Source organism: Streptopelia decaocto, assembly GCF_964273445.1.
Source record: "Streptopelia decaocto genome assembly, chromosome: 3".
Classification (NCBI taxonomy): domain Eukaryota; kingdom Metazoa; phylum Chordata; class Aves; order Columbiformes; family Columbidae; genus Streptopelia; species Streptopelia decaocto.
This window is the reverse complement of record NC_138656.1, coordinates 25,814,021-25,835,244: the sequence shown is the minus strand read 5'-3', so window position 1 is coordinate 25,835,244 and position 21,224 is coordinate 25,814,021. Positions and strand designations below refer to the sequence as shown.

Here is a 21,224-nt window from a genome sequence, read left to right as displayed (position 1 = left end):
TGGAGTCACCATACCTGGAGGGGTTTAAAAGGCATTTAGATGAGGTTCTTAGGGACATGGTTTAGTGCTAGAGTTAGGTTATGGTTGGACTTGCTGATCCTGAGGGTCTCTTCCAGCCAGAATGATTTTGTGCTTCTATCTGGGGTTACCTTGGTTATGTACTTCCACCAAGTAAGAAAGAGCCTCCTATGGAAGACTAGGGAGAGTACAAAGTGTGGTCTTGAAGTATGAACAGAGCAAAAAACATTAGTGATGTGAACCTCAACCCTCATCCCTCTATAAAACACAATTTACAATCCTTTAAAAAGATGATTAAACCTTCTGGTAGAGGTCGAGAAAGGTTTAGCTGACTGAAGCAAATGACACTAATAATATAATCATCTTACATCTATAGCCAGGGAATTGCAGATGTTGCACATCCAGGTATTTGTTAGCTTGTGGTTAACAAGGTGACATACTTGAACGAACAAGCTCAGCAAAATTCTAAAAACATTTTAAAAGTACTTATTTAATGCCAACACCCAAAGCATTTGCTTAATGCCTTCAGTTTTGTTTTGTATTCTGTTGTGATGGCTTCAGGTTTGTGGATCTGTGTGGCGGTTTTGTTTGTTTTATTTTCTCTCTCCCTCCAACCACATAAAACATTGTAGATTGTACACATAATCCACAAATATTAAAGGTATAGCCAATTTATTACAGATATTATTTCCCTGATACTGAAACAATGTTTATATATAAATATTTCTACATCAATATAAATACATGCAAAATAAATGAGAAAATAGAAGTCTTGAGTAAAGAGTGACTAAACTTGCAAAAAGAAAGATAAATTGTGTACTTTGCAATTATTTGTGGTCATAATTTTGCCAACCTATTCTACCTCGCAGTCTCCAACTGTGACCCCTGAGGGGAGGGAAAAAAAAATACCATACTTGCTGTTAATGTTTTGCTTTGCACAGAGAACTCTGTCAGTATCATCTTTTCAATGTTATAGAATGTTATACTTCAGGAAAAGAGTTCTGCAATGTAGTTACACATTATCTGAAACCATGGCACACATCTTAAGCAGCAAGATTCTCTGCAAAGCAATAGTAATGTCACCAAAAAAGTGGTATTTCTAAGTACCATGCAGAGAAAATTGTTTATATATCAACCAGCTTAAGCAGGGGAAGGCAGAGATGAAGCATTAATGTTTTTTTCCTGCAATCTCTGCATGTCTCTTTGTAAAAAGTGACAGCAATATATAAATTATTTGATCTACAACAGGTAGCAGAGAGAAAAGTAGTCTGTACTGGTTTTAAGAAAAGGAAATCAGCATTGGCCAAGTTTCTTTATTTCATATTTCACATCTTCACTCAATACTGTTACTGAATATTTGAAAAATTGTCCTGTACACCATGAATATACAAAATTTATCTGAAGCATTAAATCTGTAAAAATAGAAACAATTCAGTCAGACCAAGTGTAACTGAAGACACGGCAGACAGTAAAGGGATTGCTTGTCTGGGCTGAAGATGTAGTCAGAAAGTAAGACTTAACTAAAAGAACCACAGATTATGAAGGAAACAGAACTGTGTAAATCAAGATTTTACTAATTTTCAGAAGATAGGAGAGATAAAGGTAATGGATTTTATTTTAAACCAATAAGCATAATGTCACTTTTTAGAGACACCTTGGCGGTCTAATTACATACAGCTAGAAAACTCACTGCCTTCAGGCACCCTCATGTCAAGTGCAAATCTGCGCAGTAAATAGAATATATTTATAAAATATACTATATGCAAACATCTTTACAGAGCTTTAAATCAAGCCAGAAAGTAAATAAACTTGATGGGACAACAGAATATTAAAAAAGCAAAAAAAAAGAATTGATGCAAATCTGTGGGCAGTGTGATCGTGGACCTTCAAAGCCAGAGGAAACCACTCAGTTTGTCTGCAACAAAAAGGAGATGGGATGTGCACCTTAAAAGTTGACTTAACAAAAAGGAAGAAAATATCCTCTGTACTTCTGCAAACTAACAAGAAATCAGCTTTCATGACATTTTATGTATTGTTGTTACCTTAAAATACCTTTGAAAGTACAATGTCAACCCTTGAATACCAATAACCAATCACATAATGGAAAGTGAAAGGGTTTCCCAGCTAAATTCAAATTACAAACTACATAATTCTAAGGAGTGCAATGCTCTGGAAAAAGCTTTAAATTAAATTATTTTACTTGTAAAGCTAGTGTTAGGCTTTTTTAGTTAAAAAACAACTGGAAGCAAGAAAGCTGCAGGAGTACAAATGACAAAATCGGTTTAGATACACCAAGTGAAAAGAGTGAATTATCCACTGATGCAGACAGAAACATCCATTTGCTACATTATTTGCTTCCTTACTTCATTCCATTGCATGTACACACAGCTTAAGTATTAAAATGCAGAATAATAAATAAAACGGCTCAGATTACTAGCAAGGGGCAAAACACAATCCGTAATTGTGCTCTATCTAGTTTCTGTTTCAGCAGTCTTTTTCTCTTGCAGTTTATAAGAAAAATCATAGTCAGACTTCCAAAAAGAGTCATTCATTTTTTTTTTATCAGAAACTCAAGTTCATTTGCCCAGGTTTATAACCCAAGACATTTCTGTGAAGGAAGCACAGTGCAAAATTATATGACTAATGAAACTTGCTTACATAGAAATAAGTTTACTTGATTAATGTTAACTGGTATCTTTATGAAATACATTGTAAAACAAAGATTAAATAACAGGACTGGGTTTGTTTTTTTTCCCCTCAGACTTTTTTTTTCCTAATCCGTCCTTTGAAAATCTTACTGAGTTACAAAAATCTTTATAAAGTTCCAGTCTTCGGCAGATAACCATTATAAATGCTGCCAATCAATGCCAACTAGCGTTTGGTTTGCTTCTTGTGCATGTCCAATTTCCTCTGTGATACTGTGCTGCTGCCAGAGTTTTTGAATCTTTTTAAATCGTTCTTTGCAGAGATGTAAGGGATTCCCACGTCTGAAAAGGAGATAACACTTATCAGGAGTGACAAAACACTGCCACTAAGCACAGACACTCAGGTGCGATGTATTAAATATTAGATAACCATTTAAAATATTAAAATACTTAGATAACCCTTCAACATTATTCTCTTGTCAGAACAAGTCAGCAGATATTTTGATCAGTAAACTGGAGCGCTACCTTGCCTGGTCCCCCACCTTTACTGCTCAATGGTTCCCGCCAGCCTTTAGAAATCTCATGTACAGCCCACAGAATTCTGAATGTAGCTTTTCAGCAACCTTTCCATGCTGAACCAGCTCATATTTTATGATTTTGCCTGGTTCCAGAAGTAGCAAACATTAACAATATCAATTCCCCAGAGTATTCTCACAGGAAGCAGAGATAGGAGTTAAGACCAAGAACTACCACATTAAATAAAATCATCCCGTAGTATTTTCACTTGGTATTAAATTAAACACAGGTTATACAAATAATTGCACTATATACAAATAAATTTTTCAGCCTTAGTCTCTAGGCAGCTTCACAGATGCTAAAAAGATTAAAGTTTTTACACTTCAAGACAAATGTTTATAACCTGGGAAAGATCTCGCATTAAATATTTTTAGCCTAAAAATATATTAGCCTTAAAATGTTTGAAGAGATGAGACACAGCAGCAATGTCAAAATATATTAGCTATATAGAAAAAATAAAAAAGGTAACATAGAAAGTGTATCTACAAACCAGACAGTTTTAGAATTCCTGTCTTTAAAATACGTATTTTTTAACTATTTACCTGAGTCCCTGGTCTGTCTCTCCATAGTCATCGAGATAAGGAGGAGGATAAAAGCAGCCCTTAGTTTTTCCAGCTAAAAATAGCACCTGACATTCTCGTACTCTGGAGAGAAACACAGAGAAGAGTTTAGGTATTGATTTTTAGGTGAACAGTTTTTCGTATCTTCATAGACACTGATTTTCCAATTCTCACCTACTTTCACTTTGTATAATCTGCATGTGCAGATTTTTGAATGTCCCTTTTTCTTTTTAAACTAAAGATCTTGTTCTTGTCCTGTCATAGCTCCTCAGCAGCAGTTTAAAACAATGTAGTTTCATGTCATATTATTTGCAGTCTGTGTAAAATACTTGATACAACCACAACAAGAAAACAGAACGTTTTCACTTCTCGCTAACCTTTGCCAAAGTGAAAACAGACGTTGCCTAACCTTTCCTTGTATGCAGGAAGACAACTGAAAGGAATTTTCACGTTTTCAACAGCAGCAACGAAAACAAAATGAAGGTGTTTACCTTCATTGTTTTCTAATACTTGAGTGGAAATAAACACACAAAGAAAGCAAATTCACTTTAAAATGAAATTAAAATTTTGTATGATACCTTATCTTCAAAAAAACAACCTTGGAACCTTGTACCAAAGTACAAGGAAGCTGAATACACTCTAGTTTTTAGGTAACTCTGTTACTAACAAACCACTGCCTTTATAAAGGACTCCTACAGGCACATTTATAGAACTACTCATTTCATGTCCAGATGTACCCCATGTAGCCCAGCAACACAGGCAGAGGTGTGCAGCTCCTTACCTAAGGAATATGCCCACTCCAGAACCACAAGTGTAAGTGTGCGCAGTGCAGGCTCCAACATCTTCTCCTTCTAACTCAGTCTGACAACAGTAACTCTGAGAACACAGCATGGTCCCACACACAAGGCACAATGTCGGGGCTCTGCTTTTATCACCACCTGATTTCGGACACCTTTTGTTAAGCAAAAAACAAAACAAAAAACCTCAGTTGCGTGTATTAACTCTAGATAGTAAAAAGATTCAAAAGTACTTTCAAACATTCATACAGTTAACAGTTATACAGATCCTTGCAATTCCCGTTTCACTGAAATAACAGGGTGGGGTTTTGCTGGAAGAGGTAACAATCAATACACGCCATTAACCCTAGGATTCTATAAACATCTTCTTGAGGCTTTCAGGTTAGAGGTTTCCCAGTTCACCAAAAGGAGCAGAAGACTTCAGGGGTCCTCACTGATTGCGTACAACTTACGAGAAATTGGATGCTTGGTTAATGAGGCAGCTGTAGTCATCCGGAAGGTCTATTAATTTGTTGGATTCTCTTGCATAGCTAGAATAAAGCAATCGAATGAATCACTCATATATCAATGAATAATACACAGTGATTTCAAACTCATTCATGTTTTCCTGACTCATCTAAACAGCATCTGTGAATAATTACATTTTTAAAGTTTTCTTCTTCTCTGCCATTCATAGAGTAAAATGGTAACACATAAAAGAACTCACAACATCTCTCAACTAGAACACTTCCAGTTTTCTTAGCTATATTTTTTATGAATTTGAGAAAAGTCAGAAAAATACATGTCATATGTATGCTTTTAGCAAAACCTCATGATGAGGTCACACAGGTTCAACTGAATCTTTGTTGTGCTCCCTGACCTGTTTGCTTTGTATTTGTCTTTTGTCACTAATACTGAATGGAAAATAGTCTTATACTCAAGTTCAAAGAACTTGTATTCTGAAGAGAATGAAATATGCACACAATGAAAAGGACCTGTTTAATACCAAATATTTATATCTTTAGAAGTAATAGTTAAAAGGGTGGGTTTTTTTTTTTGCAGATCTAATACACTAAATTTAAATAATCTTCAGCTCTGGGAATAATAAAAATTAGACTTGGAAATGCAAATAGAGGTTTTAACAGAAGCAATGTATGAGAACATGCTGAGAGGAAAGAAAAAAACATCACTGTCAAGTTAGACATAATCGTGGGAAGAGCAGTTAAGAACCAGCAAATGGCACACACGGAAAAAAATCCCACCCATCACACCTAACAGGAAATAAATTATGCAATCCGAGTATTCTTACTGTATAAGATATTGTGTTAATATTCTGATATTTAACAGATGAAGTGATTAATTTTTATTTTTGTTACTTAGCCTTATTGTATGTGCCACATTGAAAGAGTGACTTCATGCAGCACAGTGGATAAAAATGCAGGGATATGTTTTTAGTGACAGCATTGTGAACCTCTTCTTCATTTATAATTATTTGGATAATTGATAACCACTATTTTTACGCAGCCTTCCTAAAGAAAAACACCCCAAATGCTTTTCTCCACCCACAAAGCATTAAATATGTTCTGAATTCAAAATACTTGTTTAGCAAGTAGAAATGTAGGAAAAGCAAATTTCCTTTTTAGCAACTGACTCTGTATTGATTTCACTGAAGAATTACGATTCTTTGAAAAGCTCTTCAGGGCCCCATATTTTTACAAAAGGTAACATATGTCTTTTAGCAACAGCCTACCTCTGGAATCAGAAGGTACAAGTCTACTATATGAAACATGAGAAGAAACGTTATGGCCTCTGATTACTACAGATCATTCTAAATAAAACTGTAATATTTAACTTCGCCTTCAAAAATCTACTAAGTTAAGCAATATTTCACTTTTGTTACAAAAATTCAAAAATCTCTTTATGTATCCCGTCACATATTTGTCAGTCAATAAAAGCACAACTGATACTATGTTATTATAAGGACCCTTTAGAAAAAATATTTGGAGAAAACTGCAATATTAAAGTTTCATCTCTGTTTAAAATTTCTCCATGTTTACCTGATAGCATGTCTCTTGCCTTCAAGATATCTTTTCACTTCATTGTTACTACACCAACTACAAGAAAGAAAAAAATTGGCTTTTAACTTCAATGGATGATACTTTCCAACAACAAGTAAAAATTCCAAAGCACATCTATTCACTAATCTCTACAACCAAAATTACTTCCTTCAAAACACTTCTTTCGCAAATGCTTTTCCAAGTCTACTATTCATTTCCATATATGTGCTCCTGGGAGAACATATACATTACTACCTTGTGCCAAATTCCTTACTAAGGAATATTTAAACTAAGCGTAAAAACACAACTTACCTTTCTATTAATGTGTTCATAATCTCACTATTTTCTTGAAAAAGGCAAGTGAGGTTGTTTGGCAAGGAAAGATAGCTACATAAGTGTTCAAACTGGTTTGTTCCATTTACTGTAAAAAAAAAAAAAGTATAATTCTCGTAACTGCTTTTTTAAAAAAATGACTACAATTAATAAAGTACAGCCCTAAATGGGACAGCTTTTTTATTTCTTTTTTTTTTTTTTTTAAATTGTATTCCCCCACATCCAAATGGTGGTATGAAGAGTGAAAGCGTGCTAGTAAAGGTACCAGACAGTTATAATATATTGGATAACTGTCAGTAAAGAGAAGCAACTTTTCTCCAACTTTTTTTTCTTTCCCAAATGCTAAAGCGTTGCTATTGTTAAACGACAATTATCTACATTTTAAACACAATTTGTCAAGAAGCTACGTATCAAGGAAACATTCTGCAAGTTCCGTAGTTGTTCTCATGTCAGCTCAGCACCATGTACCATACTTGGTTTTAAACATGGGAATCCTGAAGAAGTGTGAACCTATTTATCATTGTAAGTAATATCTTCAGATTTACATTCAGTCTCTAGGTAAACCATACATGGGAACAGTAAAGTATGTTAATAGCTTCAATTATATGGGTTGTAATGTAACATATATAGAGAGATTTGGAGATTTTAATTATTAGCAGATGCAATTTTGAATGAAATCAATGCAAGGAAAAGCACAACTCATTCAAAAACAGTAATCCATAGATTTGAAATAATTAATATTTCACTTCTTAACAGAAGAGCATCAGTTTCTGTTTTAGGTCACCTAAAATGGCATTTGCATTGACTTAAAAGAAAAAATAAAAAGGAAACAATTTATTTTTTCCTTTTTCATTATGCAGATATAATTCTGCACTGGTAACAAACTCATGTTCATTAAATCAGCTTCTTCAGAAAAGAGAGTTTAATCTATTTTATCCATAAACATTTGTACCTGCTGAAAAGCTAATTTAATACAAAGCACATATTACCTTGAATTTCTGAGGGTGCTGGGACTCCATTTAAGTAATGGAAAAACAAAGCAGAACATCTCAGGAAAGGCATGATTCCAGCTTTTAGACTCCTCCACAGGTGCCAGCCTGAGGAAATTTCTTTCAAGGCACTTAAGAGAACACAATAAAAAAACCAGTTTGCTTTTATTTAATCATTTCAGTCTGACAGCTGTATTTAGTAAGTCTTCGGTCATACTTCAAATTAAAGTACTGACTTCAACTGAAACAAGCATTGTACGAAGTGTTTATTTCAAAGCTAATACCAAGAAAAACAACAACATAGGGATTAATAAAAACGTAACCAACTGGGACAGTAAATTAAGGAAAATTTTGCATAGGCATTTCAGATCCTAACAAGTTTTCTATACCCAGATACTGCCAATTCCAGATTCTACACACCTGCAAACTGACTAAAAAAAAGATTGTTCCAGAGCACAATCTTAACAAACAGGCACCTTCATGAGCACAGAGGAATTTATAGGGATAGTTACTTGAAAATGGTATCTAGAGTAGTGGATAAGAAACAAGATGTGAGAGTTACCAAGTTAAAAGCCTCATCTTTGACAGCATTAGTATCCAGAATTCAGTTAGAAGTTAATGTTGACTGTAGGAGAGAGAAAATACTATACATTTTATCAAAAGATGGACCTTTTACCTTCCTGTACACTGGCAAAGAAATTTATACAGTGTAAGCACAGCTACTTCCTCTTCACTGTTTGTGTTTTCTTGATCCATGCCATTCTCTTCTGAAGAAGAAACAAAAAGCAAGTTACTCGATATATACCTCTTTACATAGCAAGAATGTAATTTTTCAAGTTTTGAGAAAAAGGCCAAAACTAAGCGAAACATTCCACTGTACTACACTACGATGCAGCAGAAAGTTTTCTACTGTACATCTTACATATGTTAAATTTATGGTACTGCGAACTCCAGTGAGGTGTTGCTTTACTTGTGCGATTGGTTTGGTTTCTTAATATCCTTGCTTGAAGTTGTTTGCTTTTGGCTTACTGCACCTCATCCAGCTCCTCTTGCCAGAAGACACATCGATTCCTTACTTTGCTAACTGCGATGTGTTCATAATGCAATGCCTAAGCCAAGTCTCTGCAATAAATGCTTCCAGGCAGCACTACAGCTAGCTGCAAAACTAAGATTCACGACTACCTATGCTCCAAAAACCTCCAGTGTTAAGCAATAAAGACAAAAGACTGAGCTTTCACGCGTACAATTTATCAATACTTTCTAAGGGCTGAAAGAGAGAGCACCAGCAATTTTATTTGGTAAATATATGCAGTTTACAGTGGCAAAGAGCACATTAGTGTTTTTCAATAACAGATTTGAAGAATCATTTCAACAGAAGTTGCAAGAAAGTGGCATTACCTGTAGATGAGGTAAGTAAAATTTGTATTATGTGTGCCATAGTGACAAGATGAAACAGGTGAAGATCTCCAGTGCCAAGACTAACCCCTGAAAAATCCTGACAATGTATGGCAGGGAAAGAGAGCACCAAGCTTACCTGTAAAAGAAAACAAGAAAGCTGGTATATTCCTTTTCTTTGAATCTTCCTATTTTCTCTGCTCATGCTGCAACTCTACCCTTTGAAGGCACCATACCTCATAAGGTTAATTTTTGAAACTAATTAGTCAGCCATTATTTAAAGGAACAATGATTAACTATCAGGGTTTTTTTTGTGGTCTGCTTGTTTGGGATTTTTTCTCTTTGGGTACTTTTTGTTTGTGATTTGCTGGGGGTGGTTGTTATGTTTGTTTGTTTGGGGAGGTTTGTTTGTTGGTTGTTTTGGGATTTTTTTTTAAACAGCCAAAGTACACATTCCACCTCGTTTCACCTCCTTTTCATTTATAGATAGGAATATTTGCAATGAAAAATCTTAAAATTGCATTAGGTAGTGAAAAAAAAAATACTAAAAACCTCAACACTTTGAAAGGTTCCTAAGCCAGAGAAAACAGAGAAAGTTTCCAATAAAGTTTTGTCAGTGCCTACTGGATGAAAACTTTATTAATATGTAATATGGAATACTTACCAATAAATGAAACATGTCAATATCAAGTATGCAAGGAAGATTTCCGTTTCTTTCATTAGGCACCAGTGCTGAGTATTTTAGAGAGAAAAATATATTTATTAATTGAACATTTACATATGAAACAATTTTAGTGTACTTCAGTTACAAAATGAATGCCATCTCCTTGGTTTATATGCTTAAAGTACTTAAAACACAAAGGTACCTGTTTTGGCCAGAAAAGTGTGAATTTAAGGGTTGTTCAACATTATTGAAAAAGGCCCTTGCCTACTTGACTATATGTATTGAAATTATTCAAACCCAAAGCAACTATAACGAAGTGCTGCCGTTCACTGCTCCCAGTGATCTCCTTGTATTGCTCAGGTTTCCAGTGGGAGAAACGAGCTCAAACATTAATGACTAAACAGGAACACTAATTGTAGTCTGTTGGACAGCTGCTCAGAGGAAACTTTTGCAATTTGCTTAACATTACACAGTTCCCTAAACTTGCCTCACGTAACTCATTTGCCTTACAGGCTCAAAAATGCATTGCTACAGAGTGTCTTAAATTTGTGATTTTATTTCTAATTAAAAAAGAGCTAGAATTGGTCTCTCCATCTCTGTAGCATCCACACTTACAGTAACCACAAGACATTAACTAAAGAACTCCAGCTAACAACGGAAATTCACACGCTTAATAAATTCCCAGTAATAAACTCCATCTAAAAGCAAACAGGAGTAAAATGTCTTGAAAATGGTACAACGTATTTAAAACGACAATCAAGGAACAGTTGCAAACTTCTTTACTCCAAGCAGTAAAATCCGATTTACAATGAGTTTAAAATGCAGCTATGAGAAGGGTTTTACCGTGTAGCTATAAGCATTAAGCTGTGAAGTTTAAAAACACCAGTATAGTAAAAAATAGTATCATCATAATAAAATATACTTCAGTTGAAGACTCCTGCCTTGCTGGCCAGAAAACTAACAGTTGAAAAACTGTGATGTTTTGAAGCTATTTCTGTTAGCAAATATTTCACCAGCACTCAGATTTTAAATGCTTTTACTTTTGTAAGCATGTAGCCACAGAACTCAACCCAAAAGACTTAAAAATGCTTCTATCAAAAATGCAACCAGAGCAAGGGCCTTCTAAACCCAAACTTTTATTCAATAAGTTATCTTTATTGACCTTTGTTCTGTCAGTATTCTATGAAATATTTATAATTTTCCTTATTCCTAGCCTTGAAAAATAAAAAACAAAAAAAAACCAAAACCAAAACAAAACACACTTTTCCTTCACAGAAATAAAAGCAGAACAGTTGCTCTGCCAGCTGGATGGAAGAAAACCTTTGAAGAAACATTGATTCAAGTTTTCAAGAAAACCCAAGCTATGCAAAACTATGCATCCTATACTACAAAGTTAAGGTCAAATCTCTAGCAACATATGATCCTTGTGATCCCTTCCATCCTGTTATTCTGTAATTCAATTATTCTATTATTTTCTTTTCTTTTCTGCTTCACATAGAAAATGGCTCAGTCATTACTGATACAAACTCATGTCAATTAAGTTCTTCCCCGTAGAGCTGCCAACTGTTTGCTGAAGTGGGTGGCATCAATTCTACTAGTAATTTCAGTATACAAATGAGTTTTAAAAATTTTCCTGCTCTAGTGACTGTAAACATTAAAATTAACCCATTTAATAATACCCTTTCACAATAGTTCTCTCATGTAATTACCACATTAGGCTGAACTTTTTATCTGTATCTGCAAACGCTTTAAGCTTGGAACATTCTGCCTGTTCTCATTAAAATTCTCAACCAATACATGACATTACATAACAAGCCCTGTCTCATCACAGATTTCACTTTTCAAAGGCAGAGAAGTTTATGGTAATATTACAGACCTCTGCAAATATTTCAATACTGTATTAACACCGTAACACTTTAGTGAAGAACCACGCGTCTGTCACCTTTGCTCTAGGTACCTTTCTAAAAGCAACAATATAAATCCTGGGAAGAATCAACAGAACTCCTTCACAGCAATATATCGATGTTTCTCTTGAAATGTATCTTGGAACTGCAGACCAAAAGAAATGTCTTTTTTTTTTTCTCCACAGTATGATGAAATATGTATAGGTACAGGTGTGAAAATACCAGCTCTTAGTCTATTACTTAAAACCACCACATAAAACAATCTTCTTGTAATCAAGACTAACAGTCATTCTGTAAACATCCTTCTGTATTTGTACTTTTGTAAAAAACAGGATAAGGTGGTGAACTTACATGCTAAGAGAGTACAAAAGTGACCCTGTACTGCCGAAAGAGATGAAACTGTCCAGTGAGCTGCCGCAAATCTTGTTAGTGATGTAAGGCAGTCATCCTTTAAAAACAAAGAAAAAGAAACACTGCCACAGTTAACAAAGTTCCTCAATATGAAAACGTCTTTTGACTTACAGCATTCTTTTCGGGCCTATCAGCTGCTGTTTATGGGAGCAGTTTGTGTGTCTAAGTATATGACAAAGATAACTGTGTTTATGCAAATATACAAGTTCCCTTCAGTATTCTTATTTTGACTGCTGGCATGAAAAACCCTGGCTTTACTAAACTATGCATTTATAGAAAACCAACAAAATAGTTTTGCTAGATTTGACTTTTACACAGATTAATAATCAGACACTGATTGAGTGAACAGTGGGATCCAACAAACAAAACTGTCAAATAACGGTCACTTAAAATTTAGAAATTCTGCATTAAAGAAGCACAACTCCCTCTTTTTGCACTGATTCTGAGGGGATTTGCTACTTGATCCTTACCTGTCGACAAGGTAAGTGACCAAATAATGGTTTATCTTCATCAGCTAAAATTTGTTCTGGAAAAAAAAAAAAAAAAAAATGCTATGCATTTAACTAAATTCAAAAATTCACATAATAAAGGTACAAAATGAGTACATTAGTACCTATAGTTTGTATTGTGTAAGCACAGCTTCCCCAGCACATTATAGGTACACGTGGATCTTCTTCATTTGGATGAACCTTCAAGCCTACTTTGTATGTTGCTGTACCAAAAGTTGTCAACATCTCTTTTATGCTCTCAGAATAAGGATTTCTGAAACAAAGAAAATATTACTAATTCGTTTTTTCTCCATGGGCAGCATAGTAGTTTTAATGATGAGCATTCATTCCATGGCTGCTTTCTAAAATTTAAGTGAGAACTCCAGTATCTTTCTTCAGATCTGGTATTCTGTGACAGATAAACTCCCAATTACTTTTTTGATTATTTGATTGGAACCAATCTCATTTTTCAGCATTAAGAATATCTAGTCTTCAAAGATAATACAGTTAAGACTAGATTTAAAGAACTGTGTGTGACTGATGCCAAAATCCATCATCAGCTGGGATAAGCGTCTCGCATTTTTGTGTGCAGTTGGCAGATGTCTGTACCACGTAATGAATTTTGTTACTTTTACCCCAAGTAGAAGAAGGGGTAGACTCACATAGAAACATATCACAGTAGCTGAAATTACATATTAACATACTCTCCCTTTCATAGTCTGTCTTGACGTTTTACTTGTAGTGCTGAGCTATAATGACTACTCATTCATTCAGTTACAAGTATTATAGTAGGAAAAGAAAGCTTAATCCTGATGCTGAAATTTATACAACAGCGTCTTCTCTGCACATGCATCACATTCGCCCCTGAAATTCTACTGCATTATTTACCACTTCTGGGTTGAACTTCAATATCGTCATAATAATAGAATAGACTTTTCTAATTAAGGTAAAATCCATATTTTTGCCTTAATTAGTCAGATCTTATAGCACAGAATTCACATTCTATTTTAATGTTATCATTCCATGATGAAGTTTTAATGATTTATGAAGATGTAAATACATACTTCGGTTTGAAATCTGGTCTAAATCCTTCAGGTAGTTGCAGCTGATCCATTTTTTCTGAATTACTAGAATTTCCTGTATGAACAAGAATAAAACAGCAATAATTGACCTATAATTTTTACATTATAGAAAGGTGAAGGAACACATCACCAGAAATTGAAATTCCAAGCTACTCTTGCCACTTTTGCCACCATCTCTCAATGCCACTCTAGTAGAACCACAACACTTTGTCTTTTTAATGAATTGGGGCTGTTCAGCCTGGAGAAAAGGAGGCTGAGGGGAGACCTTATCACTATCTACAACTACCTGAAAGGAGGTTGTAGCGTGGAGGGGGTTGGTCTCTTCTCCCAAGTAGCAAGTGATGGGACAAGAGGCGATGGCCTCAAGCTGCACAAGTGGAGGACTAGTTTCGATATTAGGAAAAATTTATTCACAAAAAAGGTTGTCAGGCATTGGAACAGGCTGCCCAGGGAAGTGGTGAAGTCACCATCCCTGGAGGTGTTTAAAAGACATGTAGATGTGGCACTTACGGACATGGTTTAGTGATGGACTTGGCAGTGTTAGGTTAATAACGGTTGGACTTGGTGACCTTAGAGGTCTTTTCCAACCTAAACGATTCTATGACTTTCAAATACAAATACACACAGTTCTTCAGACTTACTTGCACAGTCTTCATCTCGAAGTAAATACAGTGCTTTTATTTGCTGGGATAGTGTTTTGATCCACTGAGCTAGGTTTGGTTGGCCTGAAAAGTCTAACCTGTCCAAAAATATACATAAACAGAATACACACATTAGTTAAGAACAAACTATATATAATAATAGTATTTAATACGCATTACATGTTCCTCTGTTTCTCAACAGGCTCTTTTTCTGTTGCCCAGATATTTCTCTATCTTCAGTTCTTTTCCTGCAGGTCCTACATTTTACTGTCCTTTCATAGTCTAAAAAGTCTACACAATAAGAAAGGAAGGTCCATAAATCAAAATAAGCAGGCAGGCAATCCATTTGAGATTATCAAAACAGATGCTAATAGATATTTTGAGAGGGGTCTTTGGGGTGAGGCTTGTTCAGAATTTTGTTTCTTAGGTTTATTGAAGACATTTACACAGCAAACAGACCTGTTAAACAAAACTCTTGGTGGAGGAAGCAGAGGAATAACGGTGTTGCTTAAACATTCACAAAGTGGGCAAAGGAATTCACCATTTTCTACATCATAACTTGTGTGTACTCGTAATCTTTGCTGTCTTCGTTGCTCTTTTGCTTGGACAGCATCAAAATACCTTCAGGAAAGAGCGAGATGTTAAAGACAAATTATTAAAACATTATTTTAACATATAAATTCATGAATTCTCATAAGACACTGTTTTGCCTTTTCCCAGATATATGTAAGAGAATTAACAGAAGTAAAAAGCTCTACCCTGATAAAGTATTACTAACTGCAGGCTAGCCTGGTTTTTGCAGCCAAAATCCCTTAAAATGCCAAAATTCATGGGCTGTTGAAATGACATTTAAGTCTGAACTGTAGCAATTTTCATTTAGGGAAAAAAATGGTGAGAGGAGAAGTAAAGTTGCAGGATTAAAAAAAAAAAATATTCAGCTTTACATAAAATTTTAAGGGCAGTGCCATGACCATTATCCAGGTGCATATTCCATTACAGGCCACACCAGAGCAGCCATGGGAAAAACTGGTGGCTGACCTCCAAATCCTGTATGATAAGGAACTAAATTAACTGCTTTGCTAAATGTAACTGCTATTCCACAAGCCTCTGGGATGGTTTAGAGCGAGCCTGACAATGGCCCAAAAATGGCCTGAATACAGGCATCTGCGGACATTTCCAGGGCTTAATGGCAACCACACAAGTCTGTATGTGAGCCACACAAGAAGACAAAGAACACTTCTTTAGTGAGTGGTGATATCCAAGACCACAGACGAAACCTGCACAAGGATGTCACAGAATCCCTAGGAGTTCCTCACAGTCTTCACACACAGGGCAGAATTTGGAATGAGGTACTTCAGGAGTAACACCAAGGACCAAAGCAAAGGCCTAATTAATGTCAGGGGTTTGAATGGTTTGCATTTGTCACAATGCATTGGCACTACGTAGCACTAAGTGCGTTTATCGCCCTCCAAAAAATAAAAAAATAACAATAACTGAAACAGGTTTTATAAAAACCCTCTAAAAATAAAGGATAAAATTGAATTTATGGTGAAGATTAAATTGAACTAGGTCACAGACATTTCTACTTCAAGTTAGACATGATGGAGGAATTAAGAGCACAAGGGATGCACTGTCATTTAAAACTTCAGTAGAGAGCACAAGAAGCAGCAGGAATATGTCTATTACTGAACTGCAAAAACACCCCCAAAAAATCTAAACTTCAGTGTTCAGATCCCTGTGCACCACAGGGGATTATGCATAGGGATAAACAACCAAAGGAATGAAAGCTGCCATGTGTGGCTTTGGATTCTTCTTTACCAAGATGATGTAAAGTAAATGAAAATTATTTTGGACATGTTTACAGTTAATAATGTCTACTTTTTTTTGTTGTTGTTGCCCCCCAGCAGAAAGCTGTTTTAATTGCTTCATAATGTTCATTTTAAAATTTACTACATGGTAGCAAATTTCCCATTAAAATTAGTGCCATTCGGCAAACTGATGACACGACATGTTGTTGGGACTAAAAACTTAAAAATAGCTTCTTACCTTTGCCAACAGTGAGCATGCATAATATGTCCACAGCTACCCGTGTGTGTTCCACATGATAGATCTGGGTGCATGAATAATGGATCATACTTTTCTGTGTTTAAAATAAAACAAAAGGACTTTGAAATAAACACTTATCAAAAGACTTAACTGCAGATAAGTCTTACCACATTTGCAGAATTATTATTGTTAAACTCCATCACGAAAGTGTAACTTATTTGATGAGGCATCAAATATATTCATAATCCGCAACTACTTAAACTGCTCAGGTTACAAACATCATGTCATTTTGGTTTGAGTATATCTACTGTTCTTAGACTTCAAACCAAGCTTTTGGAGGTGCTGGGCCCCGGTAAAAGTCCCCAAGAGCTACCTGCAGTTTTGGTGGTTCAGCACCATTAAACAATGAGTCTGAGAACGTAAATCTTCAGAGTGAGAATGCAAAATGATTCAGTGCAGAAGTTTTCTATGTGTTTACATATCCAGAATCCAGATAAACCATTGTAACAATGCCATGGATCATTGTGATCCGTTTCACAAAGTTACCTAAATCCAAGCATTATTTATTATCACTAAGAGGCATTTCATATAACTGAGAGGAAGGAAACGTCTATCTTGTGCTTTTACAGCACTACATCGGCACCACCTTCTCTCAATAGAGTTACTGACATAGTTTAGAAACAAACACTTCTGATTTTAAAGGCGTTTTTAACAGTTACAGATGATCGGTCATAAATCACTGACAGGACATTTAGATAATGCTTTGCAGTGATTTTACATTATTGAGAACAAGTTTTGCCACTGATTACAATGAAGTCATTCACAATTACACAGTTAACACAAGAAAATGATGTTGCTGTCTCAAAGGAAAACAGGTGGTTGTTACAGTGACTTGAACATCCATTAATATTAAAGACAACTATGAACTTCACTTACCAGGATCTGGAATAATTTTGTTTCTATTTTTAGACAACACAGTAGACCGCTGAACAAATGCTGCCAAGACCATAGCCCTGCTGTCCACTTTAACTTCTTGTTCCTCCTGACACAATATACACATAACAACCTGTCTGTTTTCAGCTACTCTAGTTTGCTCCGGTCCCAAGGCGGTGAGTTTTGCGTCTGAAATTACAGGGCTAGAATATTCCAGAAATAACAGTGAGCAAATAGACAGAACATATTTTACAGAAAAAAATTCATACCATCCCAATAGTATTACCCACCCCAGCTTAACACAGAAACTCTATCGGTGACCCTCCACCATCACCATCCTCATAAGTGCCTGACAAACTCTGAAAACACTCTCTACCTCCCCAAAAAAATCATTAGCATGCTTCAACTCATGTTTACACCTACAAGCAGATTTTCTTCCAGATTCTCAGACATATAATCACCCATTTCCAATTTACTAAGTTTAGTAGCATAGTCTCTTCAGCATTAATAACAATTTACTGGATGATTTTATACAAAAAACTATTTGCCTGTTTATGTTGAGCACTATGAGGATAGGACAAGGGAAGAATCAATATCTATCCCACCACCTTGACAGAAAGGGGAGGAAAGCATTCCACTTACTGCTGCTTTTTTAGTCTAAAAAACTTAAGAATAGTTTTCCAACGAGACTAAAAAAGTGCTTTTTTTTTTAAAGCAGTAACAATCGGACAATCTGATGCAAAAGTCAAAAGGAAGAAGAATTAAATTATATTCCTTTACCTATTTTCATGCACTCCAGAGGTTGAAGTATCTAGCTCCTCCAAAGTTTGCTGAAATAGTTCTTTGTTTTCATTAATGAAGTGCCGCTGCATCTCAGACATCTGGGCCATGATCTTTTCCCTTCGCAGCCTGGCAATCTCAGCTTTTCGCTTCCTTTCAGCTTTGTCTTTATCACGTGAACTCTGAAATGGTATTGTTTACTCAGTCATTTTAAAAACCTTGTCAGACAATTTATTTCAGCTGCTGCTGTGTGTAACATGTACTAATCTCCAAACAATTAAAATCTCATACAAAAAGAAAAGAAAAAAATCTACCAAAAAGTTATTTCATGCTCTCTTTAGCTCATGTGCAATGCCAGGCAGAACTGCAGATACAGAAGGATCCTTCTCCCCCCTCAACCTTTAACTGCAGTTTGTATTTCTCTTCCCTTTGAGCATTCATAGGATAAAAAGGAAAGTACGTGACAGGTCTCATCTGCCTTCCCTCCACACCAGCTGTATTCCTAACTGCAGGACAGTGTTCCAAGATCTTTGTGTAGTATCTAGAATGTCATGTTGAGCTGAATGAATCAGCAGAGCGCATCGTAAAAATACATAGATACCATTTCTTTTAACAGCTTTACAAGGAGTCTGAAATTATGGGAAAAGCAGAACCTTTAAATGCTGTGATCAGTACTACAAACAGTTCTAAGGACTGAACTTGCAAAAAATTTGGAGACTACAATAAATAAAGCACTGAAAAAGAGTCCAGGGACTCTCCCAAACAAACTCTGTCAAACAACTGTGGTTTATCTATTATATAAGCGGTGAGACAGAACATCAAAAATCACTGACATTTCCCACCTTTGATTTAGAGCTACAATTACAAACATAGTCCTTTGCCAATCACAACCTTGACATGTTTCAGATCAGCTAACTGTTACATCTTGCTTTTACCTCCTCCATAATTGTTCCTTCTGTCTCAGCCACAGGACTTGCAGAAGAGCTTTCTCTTAGTTTCTTAATAGTATTAAAAGTCTGTAAGAAAAAAGAAAAAACACAACAATTTGTTTGTGATGTGAATATAACTGTATATACTATCATGCTGGCCAGACAACTCATAGTGTTGGATTCCAGAAGAAGAAAAAAGTAGGAACAACAAATCACCATGGGAAATAAAGAAATAATCACAATATAACTAGGAAAGTTCCACAGATTTTCATTCAGTGATGTTCAGCAGTTACGAAAAATATATTTACCTTCAAAATCCATCTGATCATGTCCTTGTGCACTTCTAGATGAGGTGCATTTTGCAGTGTTTCTAGCATAGCTAGTATACTAGGGGAATTATTGGGTGCCTCTCCAGGTCCTTAGAAAAAATTACAACAACAATTGATTATACTGTTATCTGACAAACTAATAATTCACTAACATTAAAACAAACAAAACCAAAAAACAACACTTGCATTCTTCAGCACCTGAAGAATTTCTTCAACAAATAGGCACAACATATAACTTTCACCCCCCCCCTCCACAAACATTTTCATGAATACCCTCTAAATCCTGAAAGGTTAGAGGAAATAGTCTTAAAAGTCTCACTTAGTGACTATGTTTTCTTACAAGACAAATACACTGTATGTGCTCCCTGGCTCTACTCTTCCTGGAAGCTGCCGCGTAGGACTTCCAATAGCTTATTTGCCACCTATTTTAAATTGAAAAGTCTTAGCAACTTTCATGTCTTAACTAAAATAAAGACACTAATCCAAAGATGCAAAGGAGAATCAACACTAAAAGACCATTGAAGACAGCAACTACAGTTTTTGTAATTGTAGCATCTGATCACATACAGCATGTTGACATGCTACTTAAAGACATAAAGAAACAGATTTCCTGGGAATTATTCTACTTCTGGTTTTCTCCTCTATCATAAAATCCACACATAGGTATAGTCAACTTGGTAAATTTTTGATGGATAAACAAATACACTCTTCTGGTAACTACTGTTTCAGAAGAATATAATATGAAATACTGGCATTTTCAGTTATCTAAAATCTGCTATACATTTGAAGAGAAATGCATACTTGATATTTTCTGAGTGAAGGTAAATGTTACAACACTCTCTTCACTGAGATTCTCCAGATGTTGTTTTTCTTCTTGTAGCGCCATTCCAAGCAAATGCAAAACCTAGGTAAAAAAATATCAGTGTTAGTTATTTTCTTAAATAATTCATCTAATCTCTTTATATAGTTTGGGTAATTCATTAAGAGACAAGGAATTAATACAGTAAAATTATATAGTAAGAATATATTTGAAGTTATGTCTACACACGTGATTTCAAAGCTACATTACACAGGAGTAACTGTGTGTGTTTACAAATTCTTGAATCTTTGTCAGGTAAAAACCACATTATACCACTTGTATCTTTTACTTTGGTGTCCTGTCTAGTGAGTGAGAAGTCAGTGATTCTTAGCTTTCTCCCTAGCATTTGCATGTTATTATCGCAAGTCTCTGGTCAAAAGCACAATGCACACTTTAAATCTTTTTTACATACAAAATTTACCTGACAAAAAGTTACAATTATTTAACTAAATTTATTCTAACACTCTAGAAACACATTTTGAAATAATGTTAAGTTTTAAGTCAGTAAAAAACTGTCATGTCCTTGAACTTAAAATTAAAATTACCCTATTTGGCACTAAAATAGTCTGAATGTAATATTAATGCTGAAATACTTAAATTTTGTTGGTGAACTCTGTCACGGTGAATCAACCACTTTTGCCACCCCATACAAACTGGCAGGATTCTCAGACAAGAAGTGTTACTGAATGCCTGGAATCAACACTGAAACCCATGTGAGGAAAGGATATGCAGAATGCAACAGCCTAAGATAACCAAAGTATCCACAGAAAAAATGGTAAAACCTGATTTGAGTCTTGAAGTCTTTTACA

The 21,224-nt window shown here is 35.3% G+C and overlaps 1 protein-coding gene across 2 annotated transcripts in view; it reads right to left on the bottom strand.

Annotated features, from left to right (window-relative positions):
* Positions 1-1,292: 1,292 nt before the first annotated feature.
* The window catches only part of UBR2 (ubiquitin protein ligase E3 component n-recognin 2), a 56,531-nt gene continuing 36,599 nt past the window's right edge, over positions 1,293-21,224 (bottom strand). For both annotated transcript variants that reach the window (XM_082049393.1, XM_082049392.1), the window contains exons 26-47: positions 20,358-20,460; positions 19,536-19,645; positions 19,234-19,314; positions 18,299-18,480; positions 17,522-17,721; positions 16,586-16,679; positions 14,999-15,160; positions 14,540-14,637; positions 13,881-13,953; positions 12,942-13,090; positions 12,799-12,854; positions 12,269-12,365; positions 10,014-10,081; positions 9,353-9,488; positions 8,631-8,721; positions 7,955-8,085; positions 6,945-7,053; positions 6,633-6,689; positions 5,049-5,126; positions 4,581-4,751; positions 3,782-3,883; positions 1,293-3,005 (exon numbers count right to left, since the gene is read on the bottom strand). In XM_082049393.1, coding sequence (XP_081905519.1) covers positions 2,864-3,005; positions 3,782-3,883; positions 4,581-4,751; positions 5,049-5,126; positions 6,633-6,689; positions 6,945-7,053; positions 7,955-8,085; positions 8,631-8,721; positions 9,353-9,488; positions 10,014-10,081; positions 12,269-12,365; positions 12,799-12,854; positions 12,942-13,090; positions 13,881-13,953; positions 14,540-14,637; positions 14,999-15,160; positions 16,586-16,679; positions 17,522-17,721; positions 18,299-18,480; positions 19,234-19,314; positions 19,536-19,645; positions 20,358-20,460 — 2,490 coding nt within the window. In that variant the 3' untranslated portion in view covers positions 1,293-2,863. The remainder of the gene's footprint in view (positions 3,006-3,781; positions 3,884-4,580; positions 4,752-5,048; positions 5,127-6,632; positions 6,690-6,944; positions 7,054-7,954; positions 8,086-8,630; positions 8,722-9,352; positions 9,489-10,013; positions 10,082-12,268; positions 12,366-12,798; positions 12,855-12,941; positions 13,091-13,880; positions 13,954-14,539; positions 14,638-14,998; positions 15,161-16,585; positions 16,680-17,521; positions 17,722-18,298; positions 18,481-19,233; positions 19,315-19,535; positions 19,646-20,357; positions 20,461-21,224) is intronic.